Source organism: Phaseolus vulgaris, chromosome 9, assembly GCF_051622355.1.
Source record: "Phaseolus vulgaris cultivar YP4 chromosome 9, ASM5162235v1, whole genome shotgun sequence".
In the NCBI taxonomy this organism is placed as follows: Eukaryota; Viridiplantae; Streptophyta; class Magnoliopsida; order Fabales; family Fabaceae; genus Phaseolus; species Phaseolus vulgaris.
In genome coordinates this window covers 13,260,056-13,274,928 of record NC_143506.1, presented here as the reverse complement: position 1 = coordinate 13,274,928, position 14,873 = coordinate 13,260,056, and the positions used below count along the sequence as shown (strand labels likewise).

At 34.8% G+C, this 14,873-nt stretch overlaps 3 protein-coding genes across 3 annotated transcripts; 1 reads left to right on the top strand and 2 right to left on the bottom strand.

The window, feature by feature from the left end:
- Window positions 1–965: 965 nt before the first annotated feature.
- Window positions 966–4,616, top strand: LOC137822841 (protein NRT1/ PTR FAMILY 4.5). Its single transcript, XM_068627844.2, has 6 exons — window positions 966–1,036; window positions 1,220–1,298; window positions 1,543–1,760; window positions 2,324–2,770; window positions 3,160–3,284; window positions 3,401–4,616. The coding sequence occupies exons 1-6, from the start codon at window positions 971–973 to the stop codon at window positions 4,248–4,250; spliced, it is 1,785 nt and encodes a 594-aa protein (XP_068483945.1). The 5' UTR covers window positions 966–970; the 3' UTR covers window positions 4,251–4,616.
- An 835-nt stretch (window positions 4,617–5,451) lies between these two features.
- LOC137822591 (thylakoidal processing peptidase 1, chloroplastic) lies at window positions 5,452–7,980 on the bottom strand. Its single transcript, XM_068627501.2, has 6 exons — window positions 7,000–7,980; window positions 6,829–6,897; window positions 6,662–6,730; window positions 6,498–6,584; window positions 6,336–6,403; window positions 5,452–6,105 (listed from the first exon to the last, which is right to left on the bottom strand). The coding sequence occupies exons 1-6, from the start codon at window positions 7,657–7,659 to the stop codon at window positions 5,979–5,981; spliced, it is 1,080 nt and encodes a 359-aa protein (XP_068483602.1). The 5' UTR covers window positions 7,660–7,980; the 3' UTR covers window positions 5,452–5,978.
- Window positions 7,981–12,024: 4,044 nt separating this feature from the next.
- Window positions 12,025–14,129, bottom strand: LOC137821375 (pollen-specific leucine-rich repeat extensin-like protein 1). The gene has a single exon (XM_068625935.2). The coding sequence runs from the start codon at window positions 14,081–14,083 to the stop codon at window positions 12,218–12,220; it is 1,866 nt and encodes a 621-aa protein (XP_068482036.1). The 5' UTR covers window positions 14,084–14,129; the 3' UTR covers window positions 12,025–12,217.
- Window positions 14,130–14,873: the final 744 nt, after the last annotated feature.

Genomic DNA, 14,873 nt, shown 5'->3' with positions numbered 1-14,873 from the left:
TACCAAATGAGATACCTTTTTTTCAGCCACCACAATCATCATACCACGTCCTTATATTATAAATTATTTATTGACATGTGTAAATTAAAATGTACTAATATACATACATGATTTGTTGACTTTTATTTCATTTTTTAAGAAACACTATTGACGAAATTATAATTTTGCTGTTTTGGTTGAGATATTATCGTTTAAATACATATATACTAGTAAGTATAATTGAAATTTATTAAAATAATATATTAAAATACATATATAGTAGTAAGTATATATATGTTTATATATATTAACTCTGTGTTGCGATGAATTGGAGATCAGACAGAGCTAAAAGTGTTATATATATTAAGGAGTGTGTTTCTGGGGTAAACCTGTTTAAGGAATCATTTATTTCTGGAACATTATATACCCGCACAACAGTATGTATTTAGCTCTATATGGGGTCGTTTTCTTGTCTGACATGTAATTTACAAAGGAAGGTTACATAAGCAGCATCAAACAACACAAGAGACAAAACACACAATCCAAACAGGAAGAGAACAATAGGATATAATAAACATGATCTTGTACTCAAATTTTATTTATAAACTGTTTTTGTTATACAAAAAACGTCTACTAAATTTTCATCATAAAAGAAACTTTGTCAGAATGCAACTATGAAAGTTTCTCAAGGTCAATACAGGGATATACGCTTTGAGACATTAACATGCATGAACAAAGTAGTTCAAAGATGTCAATCAATTCTATAAACTAACGTGGTATTATTCAAAACCTATCAACACTTAATAATTAAAAAACGATAAAAAAAATGATTATGTCAACTAATAAGTTCAAAACACCCACATTATGGGGGTTGGAGAGGGGAACAGGAACGTAGCTTAAAAAATGTGGTAAAAATTAGTTTTCTAATGTCAAGTTGACATAGGATTTTTTAAAGCTTACTTCAACTGTAACATGGTTTCCATATAAATTTATGGCGAATGAAGTGCTAATTCCTAAAGAAGTGGCACATTCTGTACCAAAGAAGGGACTAACAATGGTAATCAACTCTTTCCTTCTTCCTGCAAGACATTTTGAATGTTCTTCCAACTGAACGATAATGAAGAGCGAATCAGTTTCTCAAACTCGTTTAACCTCAATCTCGTGCATTTTAGTGTCATTTCTCTTTATCTCTCGTTTGAACTTGCTTTGGTTATTGAATTTTGTTTTCATCACTCTCCAGGGAATCTGTAGATATATAGTTACGCAGCCAAGGCAACAAAGAAGGCTAGGAGGAAACAGAGCTGCACTTTTTGTATACGGTAACATCTTGAACCCTTTAATCTTTTCTGTGTAAACCAATATATCATTTAGTCTAGAACTAAAAACTAATTTCTTGATTCATTTGAAGAGTTTACATCTCCTATAATAAATGTTATTTCATAATCGAATTTCTTTCCAGATATTTAAAGAACACGACTGTTCTTCAACCACATCACAATTTATACCTTTTATGTGTGACGAATGTTTTTGTTGTGTTCTTCTAATAAATTCCACTGCATGCAGCTATGGAAGGGCTAGAGAGCATGGCTTTCGTTTCCAGTGCTGTGAGCCTAGTAACTTACTTCTTTGGGTACATGAACTTCAGCATAACAAAATCTGCCACAACCCTGACCAACTTTTTGGGAACTGCATTTTTACTAGCACTATTTGGTGGAATAATCAATGATGCCTATCTCTCTCGATTCAAGAGTTGTGTTCTATTTGCATGCATGGAATTTCTGGTAAGTTGAACCAATTTTTCTTACAAGTGCATTTCTCAGCAAAAAGACGAATAGAGAATTGTTTTCAGCATCATGACATGAAGTGGTTTTGAGTTTTTATTAGAACTATCATTTTGGAAGAATCATGTGAATGATAGTAAATAATACTAAAACAGAATGAATAAAAATCTCTTATTGAAAACTTTAGTCAACCATTATAACTGTAGTGTTGAATTATTGAAGCACTGGTTGTTTCTTGACTGGCATGATGACCAACCAACAATCAATAATATGGCGATGAGCACGTCTCAGAATCTTTTAAAAAAGAGTAGCTTAATTTACGTCAACATCGTACCTTGTCTTTACTTGGAAGACAATTTTGTGTTTTTACAATTTTTTATATAACTCTTTGAATAACAGAGGGACAGAAAGAAAAAAAATATACTTATAAAACATGACAAGGACATGTTTGATTGGAAAAAGTGACAGACTTTTTTCCATCTAACTCTTTGGTAGTCCATAATCCATCTAAAGAAGCATATCAAAGAATGAATCTGAATCTTAAGATCAGATACTATTTACAGGGATATGGTATCCTCGCAGTTCAAGCATGGTCCCACCAATTAAGACCCATCCCATGCCAAGATAGAGCAGTAGCCCAGATAAGTGAATGTAAGGCTGCCACAGGTGGCCAAGCTGCAATGCTTTATAGTGGCCTATACCTTGTTGCTTTAGGAAGTGGTGGTATTAAGGCTGCTTTACCTGCCTTGGGGGCTGACCAGTTTGATGAAAAAGATCCCAAAGAGGCAACTCAACTATCCAGCTTTTTCAACTGGTTCTTGTTCAGCCTTACCATAGGATCAATAATTGGTGTTACTTTCATTGTTTGGATTGGTGCCAACCAAGGATGGGATTGGAGCTTTGTTGTGTGCACCATAGCAATTCTATTCGCAATTCTGTTCATATGCATGGGAAACTCATTATACCGACACAATGTTCCAAAGGGAAGTCCTCTACTCCGAATCATACAGGTACTATCAATTCCTTTTTTCTACACTCTCTATAATATAGGAAATCACCAATTTCGTGCTTCAAGTACTACCTTCTCCCATAACTTCTCCCAAAGTTAATAAAAACTGGTTCAGTGTGTATTTCAAATCACCGTGAGTAATTTCTTAAATATTAACAAAAGTTATCTACGAACTTCTTTGAAATACATCAATTTAGAGATTAAAGGGGTGAGTATTCAATATTACAGAAATTACTGAAATGGTTATTTTTTTAGACTCTGGTTAGAAAAGAGAGTAATAATTCGTGATAACTTGGTGGTTTATGCTATTCAGTTTAACAGTTCTTGTACATTAAAACAACTTTTATGATGCATGTGGTAGTCATATATATTATTTTTTGTACATATTAGGTGTTCGTGGCAGCCTTCAGAAACAGAAAACTTCAGATTCCAGACAGTAACGACGAACTGCATGAGATTCATGAAGAGCAAAGAGGGGACAATATTGAAATTCTTAAAAGGACAGAACAGTTCAGGTAATGAAATTAAAAAAAGAAAAAGATTGAATGCAGTTAACTAGTATTCTTTGACTACAAAGTAGAAACACTGTTCATGAGTTCCTCATTTGGTTTTCTTGGAACGATAAACTCAGATTCTTAGACCGAGCAGCAATTGTTGCAAGCAGCACAGATAGGGAAACCTCCGGACACTGGAGATTGTGCACAGTAACACAAGTGGAAGAAACAAAAATCTTAATCCGCATGCTACCAATAATACTCAGCACCATATTTATGAACACTTGTTTGGCTCAACTTCAGACTTTCACTGTACAACAGAGCACCACCATGAACGCAAAAATAGGGGGGTTCAAAGTGCCAGGAGCCTCTCTCCCAGTCATCCCTTTGTTGTTCATGTTTGTCCTAATCCCCTTATACGACCGTGTTTTTGTCCCGGTTGCTCGAAGAATCACAGGGATTCCCACCGGAATTCGACAACTTCAGAGGATTGGAATTGGTTTGGTTCTGTCTGCTGCTTCCATGGCAGTGGCAGGTTTTGTGGAAACACGGCGCAAGTCTGTAGCCATCGAACACAACATGGTGGACAGCACAGAGCCTTTGCCGATGAGTGTGTTCTGGCTGGGGTACCAATATGGTATTTTTGGAGCAGCCGACATGTTTACACTGATAGGCCTTTTGGAGTTTTTCTATGCAGAAAGTTCAGCCGGAATGAAGTCACTTGGCACTGCAATCTCATGGTGTTCTGTGGCATTTGGATACTTTACAAGCACACTGGTGGTTGAGGTGGTTAACAAAGTGAGTGGAGGGTGGTTGGCTAGTAACAACTTGAACAGAGATAAGCTGAACTACTTCTACTGGATGTTGTCAGTCATAAGTGTTGTGAACTTCGGATTTTACTTGCTTTGTGCTTCTTGGTATACATACAAAACGGTGGAAGTTCAGCAAGATGATTCAAAAAATAATGTTGACATCACCAAGGTTTAGGCTCTATTATCTGTTATAAATAGTAGGTTTGCCAGCGAAGCCTCCATAAAAAGGGCACTGATTCATTCTTAAAACAGTGATCTCATATGTTGGCGCCTTAAAAAATAGTGTTCTTACTGATTGTGGGTTTGAAGTAAAATAGGAAGGGGAGCCAAAAAGGGTAGAAGGAAGCAAGTGTTTGCTTACAGTAATCTGTCTTCCCCACTCACTTAGAACTCTGTTCCATAGTTTGGCAACAATTTGTGATTCACAGTTATGGCCTTATTTACACACATTCGTCCACAGTGAAGTTTCACTGATTGGTCTATAACTTTTATTGGCAGTTTCCTTGAAAACCAATAACAATTATCAAAATGGAATTCAAAACTTTTGCACCACATCTATTTTGCAAGCATATATAATAGGAGGGGATTTAGAATGTTTTATAATTAATGATTTTTAATGTTTTATCTCTTTTATTTTAGTATTTTTATATTTATTAATTAAATTTTAGTTTTTATTATTTAAAAAAACTACTTTATAATTATTTTTTTATTGAATAATAATAATAATCAAAATTAAAACATTTTATAATTATCTTATTGTATAATTTTACCTTTTATTTTGATAAAAAAAAATACAGACATTCCTTTTATATAATTATAACATTATGAAATCAATTAAAAAAATACCTTTGTAATGTTTTTCATACACAATTTTTTTTAATTTCAATATAAATTTTAGAATATATTTTTAATTAAATTTATTATAATAATTATTTTTTTAACACGGATGTGTTTCATCAGTAATTCAAATAATAACATTAAAATAATAAAAATATAATCATGTCATTTAATTAATTAATTTCATTTTAAACCCAATTAAACAAGTTAAGAAGAAATTAATTTTCTTTCTAGCCCTTTTAACTCCATCAATCCAAATGGTAGAAAATTTTACTTTGAATTCCCTGTAATTTATTTACTTTATTTTCCATTTTTCACTTGCTATCCAAACGAAGTGCAAATAAAATATTCAACCACGTAGTGAGGTCGGCTACTGTATCTAAACTGTTCAATAGAATCCATTTCTGAATCCGATAACCTGGGCCGTACGTGTCTAGAGTTTTGTTGATCCAGGTGGATCAAGTTAATCGATCCTTTGAACTCCACAACTCTTACCGCACAAGATAAATTAAAAAGAAAATACATAAACAGTGGAAAGATTGCGAAATTGCATTGTTACTTCATTTTAAAATAGGCTACCATAATTGTGTCATTCAATATCATGTATGACTGAATGGCATTACAGATTCAAAATAGGAAGAGGCTTGATTATGGAACTAACAGGGAATCCCTTAGCTCCATGTCAAATCTTTCATCGGGATTCTAACATTCATATAGTATACATGCACGAAAGAATACAAAACAAAATCAATCATCATGTTCCATTTTATGGGGTAAAATCATACCATGCATTTGGAATTCTTTGTTTTTTCTTCCCTTACTTCAGCAAAGAGAAATACATCTGACTCGGATGGCACTAAAGAACGCATAATGGTATTATTAGGTCATTGACAAATTTGTATCAATGAATAAGATATTCATCCCAAACTGTATGCATTCTTAGAGAATCTTTGAGTTGACAGCTCAATCCCGGGCAAAAACGGGAGAAGCTATCAATTTAGAACAAATGAAAGTATCTGGAAGCCTTCATCACCCTCAGATAAGAAAGCAGTGGGAATCATTCATGTCAAGAAATTGCCACAGATTTGTTCTTAGGAGGCAGTTTACGAAGGGTGTCAGTGTCAGATACCTTGGATGGAGGCCAGTACCTAAACATGGATCTACCAACAATGTTCTCGATTGGGAGGGGTCCCCTGATAGACACAAAAACAGCAAATAAAAGTTAAGTCAGACATCATTAATCCGATATGTGCACAATCATATGTTTCAAAGTTCTGAGATCTGAAAGCAAATTTTTACATAAGCTGATTGTTTTGAGAATGACAGCATCAACATATGGGCCAAAATCTGTCGTCGACCTATGCTAAATTATCCTCCAGCATAAACAAGAGACAAATCAGTTAGAAAGAGGCTGAGAAATTACCAGTTGTGAGAATCAAGACTGTTATTCCGATTATCTCCCATCACAAACACATATCCTTCTGGCACAACCTGCGATCAAAACACAAAACCACTATTAATCATGCAGCCAAGCCCCACGATAATTCAATCAAACACTACTACAGCTTCAAAATGCAAACATTACCATTGGATCCATCTCATAAGCTAGAGGCTCTAATACAAATTCCTGTTCTTCAGCAACACCATTTACCAGTAGTTTCCCATCTCGAACCTACAATAAAAACCCAAGCATGCATAAGACTACAGCTTAAAAGAAACCAATAAACTCACTTAAATATAAAATCATACCTCAACACAATCCCCTGCCTTAGCCACAATCCTCTTTATAAATACATCAGACGAAGTAAAACCAAACTTCTACATAACAGCAGAAACCAATCAATAAACATGACAGTTCACAATTCATCACCACCTCAAAACATTCAACAACAAAAAGAAATGTCTTCGAAGCATACTTCCAAACAACGAGGCGCTGTAAAAATCACTATGTCCGAAACGTCAGGCTTTCTAAAGAAGAACGAAACCTGTCACAGACATTAACAACCTAATCAGTTCCAAAGAAGCAAAAAATAAAACACGCGACACAATCACACAAATAATTTAGTCAAAAAGAACAAATAACTAACCTTCTCGGTTAAAACACGGTCACCCACTTCAAGAGTAGGGTACATAGATAAGGAGGGAATGGATCTAGGTTCAGCCAAAGACGATTTAAACAGCAAACTAACGGTAATGGCAGTGAACGCGGCCCTCGCATCATCAGAAGACACGTTAAGAAGCCGCGAAAGCCAACTAGTCTTCGCAAAACTGGGTACATCGTTCTCAACGGCGCGTTTCGTGCCACCTTTATCGACCTCCCACGAAGTAGGGTTGGGAACGGACTCGTTGCAGGGAAGCCACTTCGAACCGGGCAAGAAGGGAATAATGGAACTTGTTTTGAAGGGCGAAATACCGAAAATACCCGCAGCCGCCGCGGATGACCCAGACACACCCGCCGTTGACTTCATAATCGAAATCAGGCCCAATATAATTGGGCTCTTGCAGCCGTCGCCGATAAACTCTTCGGCGAGGGTGGAGTAAGTGGACTGGGCCCAGCAGTTGGGCCTAGCGAAATTTCGGACTCCGCCGGCGGAAGAATCTAGTTCCGTTTTCTGGGTTGCGCCGAAGAGGCGCGTACGGATCCAGCATTCTTGGACGCATCGCGAATTGGCGACGCGGGCGCCGGCGGAGGAGACGAGATTTTGGGCTACGTAGCCCGAGAAGGAGAAGGTAACCCGGATAGCCATGACTACGAAGTTGATTAATCGAAGGAAGAAAAGGTACAGGGTGCTTTGGGAGAAGGGGATTTGAGAGTTGGAAAACCCTAGCAAGCGACGGGAAGCATCATCAAAGAGGGAATCAGAAAAGCGAAAGCGTGAGAATCGAATTGAGAGGTGGAGAGGGAAACAAGGTAGGGAATCGCCGCCGATGCGATCCCCTGAACACCGGAAGAAGGAGAAAGAGAAAGTGTTTGGTTGGGTGGGGAGAAGAACAAGTGTGAGAAGGAAGCTGTTCTTGGAAATGGATTTTAATATATACGGCGGCTCCCATACTTTTCGCCTCACAATTATCAGACTTGCTTTATTCTTTATTTACGATATTACCTACCCTTTACTTTACGCATCTAATTATTCGTCTTTGACTTCATTTCATTTTTATTTCTTATAACCTTTTCTCCTTTTCATATCTATTCTATGCTATAAAACAAATGCAGTTCACGCACCTTCCTCGTGAATTACTTTATTGATACAAAAAATTTCAACTTAATCAGTTAAATTTGATGGAGACATTTTACTATCCATACAACATATAATTACTCTAATAAAGTTTGTTTGCATACAACATTATGTATGTGTTGTCCTTTTTCATTTTCTGCAACGATTTAACTGTTGAAATCTTATGAAAAATCTCTTTCATATTTCCAATTATAAAATATTTTCTCTTCACATAATTCTGGATAACTTGCTATTTGATTTATCCATTAAATTATATATAAAAAATATTTGAATTGAAACTGCATATGAGTTTGTTGTTCTTTTCAAATGTCCGCGTTCCTGTCTATAGAAATTAGTGTTGAAACCAAATTTCTCTGGTTGAATTATTTTTGTAAGTTTTAAGTTTTACTAAATTTTTATTTATTTGGTTGATGGTATGTCCTAAAATAAATTATGTTACAGAATTTAAAATTTATTTTGATCGATTAATTTTATTTTAAATACATTAGACAATAATATAACGATGCAAAATCGTTAGAAATAGCTTCTGCGTCATTGGTGACGTAAGTGCATGTGTCATTTAAAAATTTAATATAATCCGAGAGATAAAATGTTGAGGTGGTACAAGTCAAAGGGAATCATAAAGTAAAATAATCTTTATGTACCGAAAAATTAAAATAATTGTAATCACGAAGCTGACACGCCCCTTCCGCATCTGTAGAGAGTAATGTGGTGGGTTTTATGTTTGACTGAATACGGAAGTGAAATTGGAAAGAAGAAGGAACTGCGACCATTTCTTTTTCAGACAAAAAAAAGAATTTCATTATTTTAACACAGTTTCTTATCTGACTTTTTTATGGGCCATATTACTCTTTCAAGGCTGCTGTTTTTTCTTATTTTAATATTTCAAATTGTGAATTTCTGATCTACTTACTTACAACAAATTTATATTAAATTAGGATATTATATTATAATCATGATATATTGAAACCTTCTTACAGGAAATATATATACATTTGACGCGAAAAACGTGATAATGACGTAACGAAATGAGATTGTGTGCGAATGAACACCACGAACTATATTACATCGGTTTTTAGTAACAATCGATGTAATATGATTTTTTTTACTCATAATAACACATATGACATCGGTTATTAGTAACAATTGATGTAATATATATTTTTACTCATAATAATACATATTACATTGATTAAACCATATAACCGATGTAATATATGATTTATATTCAGAAGACGTGGAAGGTTTTTTCGATTGACGATAGTGTTGGATCGGAGTGTTTCGTCTTCGATCCTCGTGTAGATTTGTTTCGACACTGACTAGTTTCGCGCCATCGCCCATGACAGCGACCGCACGCGGTCCTTGCTGTTAGCACTATAGTTGTTTCTGGTCCCATCGAGCGCAGCAACGACGATCTTGGTGAGGCACTGGAGGTTCTTGACGATGTCGAAGTTAAACGACGTTGGCAATCTAGGAGGAGCTTGTCGAGCAGCGGCATGACAATTCAACTTCTCACACCGTTGTCAAACCCTATGTTCTTCCTCTTTTTATCTTCTAAAGCCACATCACCATCATGACATTTACAACAATACCCTTGCCACATCATCCACCGCTTCCATGTTTGTAGCGTCAAGAATGTGTAACTTGATAGAAGGTGTTAACAAAACATTATTCTTTGGAAAAGAAAAAAAACATGTTTTTTCAATTCATTTCAATGTGTGAGGCGTTGATCCACCGAAAGTACAAGTAAACACTTTTAAATATATTTTTTAGTGTACCCCAAACATATAATTCAATAATCATATATATCTTATATCACTCGTAACTTCTTCTTAAACTTATTTTTTTTTGTTACATCAAACACTTTTAAAATCAATCTACTTCTAAAATCATTCTCATTTATTAACATAATTATGAACAAACACATAAATAGGTATGGATTTAATAAAAAAAATCAATATAAATTAATATATCACTACAAGAAAAACATGAAATAGAAATCAATTTTAGAGACACAAAATAATTAGTTGCTATAATAATCTAATTAGAGACTATTTTAGAAACTAAAAAAATGGTTTCTAAATTAGTTTCTATTATGGTTAAATGATTTCTAAATTGGTATATAATTAGCAACCAGAATTTTAACTACCAATTATTTAGTTTCTAAATTTGGTAGCAAAAACCTTGGTTGCTAAATAGATACCAATTTAGAAATCATTTAACAATAATAGAAACTAATTTAGAAACACAAATTTGTTAGTCTCTAAAATGGTTTCTAATTTAGTCACTGTAGCAACTGATTATTTTTTGTTTCTAAAAATTGGTTTTTATTTCATGATTTTTCGTGAAGTGTATCTATAATATACAATAATAATCTCTTCAAAAAAACAAAAACTTGTAATACTTATTCTATTAGTAATTCCATTATTTTTTTTATCAAAAAATAATTGAATTTCACTAATCTTATTTATACTCAAAATGAAAAATATTTCATAAAAATACTTATATATTTATGATTATTCAACCAATTATATATGATATTTTAAAACTGATTGGAATTTTTGTTTCAAGTGAATTTAATAAATTCAAATTTTAGGTGAAAAATCATAGAAAAATAGTTCTTAGTAGGTAAGAACTATTTTTCTTTAGTTTCCACCAATCTTCATTGCGTTTTTTTAACTATACACTAAAAAAAATTAAATTTATCAACGAATTTTTACCTACATTCTTGAATTTGTAGGTAAATTAAGAAATTATGTAATGATTTGAATCTATAGGTAAATTTAGTATTATCTAAAGATATTATCCACATATCAGAATCCGTAGGTAAATTTAGTTTTACCTACAAATTATTATCCACATATTTTTATTCGTAGACCCTACTATATTATAAATGTTAATTTCAATTAATTAAATAAAAATTGTAAATTTTTTTTGCACTACTTTAATTTCTTTTAATATGCATTCAATATTTTTCAATGGACAAACATTAAATTTAAATAAATGTATAGTTAAAAGAAAATAAAAGAATGGACACATAGACCAATATAATTATTTAAAAAAGAAAAAGAATGGTACTAATTAATGAGATTTCAGAGCAAAGGTAAGATGGTGTTACTTAGAGAAAGTCAAACCCCAATACATAACATGTAATGGAGGTTAAAATCACAAAAATTAATCAATTATTTTGTTTAGTGAGAGTAACAACATATATACATACTAACTTTCAAGTTGTGCTCACGGAAAACATCGAAGCTTCTCCTTTTTGTGCTTATAAATTTTTAAAATAAATACAAATTGAAAGTGTATTATTTTGTTTAAAATTAAAATTTCAAATTCTCACAGTATAAGATATAATTAATAAAAAAAACTATAAAGAAAATAAAAAATAAAAAATTAGAAAAAAATAATAATACGACAGTTTTAGTAGGTAATTCATATTGTAAATAATACGCTAAGAAGATATTATAATAAAAAAAAAACACATTTTACACACCACGTTGAACAACTACAAATACTAGTTATTTAATACAAAAATATACTTAAAAGAGAAAAAATTTATAAATGTTATGATGTTGGGAAGAGATAGAATTTTTTAAAATATATTAATGGGGCATTTAAAAACAATAGATATCTAGATATAATTGCTCTCGTAAAAATATTACTATGATTTGATCTATATTAACACCTCCTAGTTATATTGATCCTTGTTAATCATTTACTAATATAATTAAATTAAATATTATTTGATTTAATTAATTGTTAAAAATATTATAACTAATCTTGAAACCTGCAATTTAAAGCTACAACTAAAATACAATTACATTACTAATTTTTGTTATAAAGATAAAGGGGGAAAACAGAGAGATTATGAGATAATAAATACTATTCTGTCTCTTATTATGTTTTAGGATAACATAATGTTCAATTAGCTCATTCAGCTAAATTGAATACACAACATTTACATAGAAGAAAAGAAAAGAAAAAAAATCTGTTTGCGTTGATATAGATTACAATGCAAGTTTAAGTCTAGGAACTAGTATAAATGGTAGAAATATGTGCAACCCTTCTAGTAGCCGGCAATGATGGGTGGAGGGGGTGAAGCATAAGAAGAGCCGAAGTGAGGGGGAAGGAAGACGTCTTCCATAGGAGGAGGCGAAGCAGGTGGAGGAGGTTGCACCGGTGGCGGTGGAGAGTGCACTGGAGGTGGTGGAGAGTGAACAGGTGGCGGAGGAGAGTGAACCGGGGGAGGAGGAGAGTGAACTGGTGGTGGTGGAGAGTGAACTGGGGGAGGTGGGGAATGGACAGGAGGTGGTGGAGAGTGAACTGGGGGAGGAGGAGAGTGGACGGGTGGAGGAGGAGAGTGGACGGGTGGGGGAGGGGAATGGACGGGTGGAGGAGGAGAGTGGACGGGTGGGGGAGGAGAATGAACGGGTGGAGGTGGGGAGTGAACGGGTGGTGGTGGTGGTGAGTGAACCGGTGGTGGAGGTGAGTGAACAGGTGGAGGTGGAGAGTGAACAGGTGGTGGTGGAGAATGGACAGGAGGTGGTGGGGAGTGAACAGGTGGTGGTGGGGAGTGGACAGGAGGAGGAGGAGAGTGGACAGGCGGTGGTGGAGATCTTTCGTGGTGCTTGGGTGCTTCCTCGTGGGAATTGTCCTCTGGTGGTGGTGAGGGTTTGGGTTGTTGAGGGGTAGGGGTTTCTTGCTTTGGAGTTGGGGTATGTGTTGGAGGAGTTTTTGGAGAAGAAGATGGAGGGCTCCCATGGCCACACTTGTCTTTGCTACAATCCACAGGCTTGCTTATCACCTCATTGCAAGCGTTTGACTGTTTTTGCTTTGGCCTATCTGGTATGCAATTGTTCTCATCGTCCAATGCCGGCTCTTTCTTTTGAGGTGAGCAACCCTCTTCCTCTCCGTTGAAATAGTTATCGGAGAATGTGAAGTTCATCAAATGGGGCAAGCTGCAAACATTACGCGGGACAAAACCTGTAAATTTGTTATGTGAAATGGACAAGTGCTCAACATTCTTCAGCCCATTTAAGGTCTTGGGCAACACGCCAACGAAGTTGTTGTTGCTTATGTCAAACACTGAAACTTTTTCGAGATTTCCAATTTCTGTTGGCAAGCAACCCATGAGGTTGTTGTTGATCAAAATAAACTCGTTCAATGACTTCATGTCGCCAATGCTGGCAGGCACGCACCCTGAGAGATTGTTATTGGCCATAACCACAACCGTGGCTGGAGTTGATCCTAGGTTCTGAGGAATGGTGGACGTGAAGCGGTTGTTGTTCAAAAATATAGCATCGAAACTTTTTTCGAAAAGATCAGAAGGCAGTTCCCCTTCAAAGTCATTGAACCTGATGTCAAGGAATTTGAGGTCTGGAATTGAAAGCACGGTTTCAGGGAACTGCCCTACAAAGCGGTTGTTGCTGATGTCTAGCTCATAGAGAATCTTAAGATTGGAAAAGCTGTGTGGGATAATCCCACAAAACCTGTTGGAGTTTATATGCAAAAGTGCAAGGTCAACTAACAGACCAACTTCTGGGGGAATGTAACCTGCGATGTCTGCATTGTTAAGGTCAATCCCTGCCACAACTTCGATCTTTGGGTCATCTAGAGCCTTTTCACAGAAAACTCCATTGTAGGAGCAAACATCTTGGCCCGACCAATTTGATGTGAAATTGGAGGGGTCTGAGTAGATAGCTTTTTTCCAGGCCTCAAGTGCAATGTATGCACTTTTTAGTCTAGAGTTAGAGAATTTAAAGTTTGTTTTATAGTTACTTACGTAGTTGCTGGGCAAGTCCTCATTCTCATTCAAGTGCATCAATTGTCGACGAGCAATGAAAGAGGCTTCAACATCGGAAAGTGCATAGGAGGAAGATGACAATGATGAGAAGAGGAATAGGGAGAGCAATAGAAAGCAGCCCGAGGCCATGGTGATTGGGTGAGTGAGTGAGAGAGATGATGAATTAGGTTGGAAGGGAAAGGGTGCTTATAGAGAAGAAAATGTTAAGTTGAGAGGTAGAGATGAAGCCATACGAGAGGCTCTGCTGTGATTTCTCACCTCCTGTGAAATTTCCTTTTACTAACTTTGAATGCCACAAAAATAGACAATAAATTCTTAACCTCTTCTGCCTTCTGCTACTTTTAATTTTAGATGTATAGTTACCTAAATTTATGTTTCTTCTATGTTCCTTCTGCATTTACCAAAGTCAACAATTATATATGTATGGTTAATATCTGCAAGTTAAACAAACACATCATCCATCCACTGCCTTCACTTCTTTAACTCCCACCTTTCAATTTTTTTTCTTTCATGAAAAACAATAAACTTTTTATCTTTTCATAACTATTTCAAACTTCTATTTTTTCTTTAGTTTCCTCTCAAGTGAATTTTTATTTCATTTCATGAATTATATCATTCAAATATGGTCCATGAACTATTTTAAATTCAAATAAAGTATAACAGTCCATGAACCATTATAAGTTTTGTTTTCAGAATAATATTCCTCTTTTATTTTAAATTCTACTCCTGTATAATTATATATTTTTTCCTAGGATAGTAATTCTATTTCAACAGCCTACCCTACTTCATTAATATTTATCATTTTTTTTTATCTCTCTTTCAACGTATCATATTTATATTTCATTATCTTTTATTTCTTCCTAAGTATTTAGTGACGGGAGGTGTCCGTGCATATCTTTCTTTCATTCATATATTTACT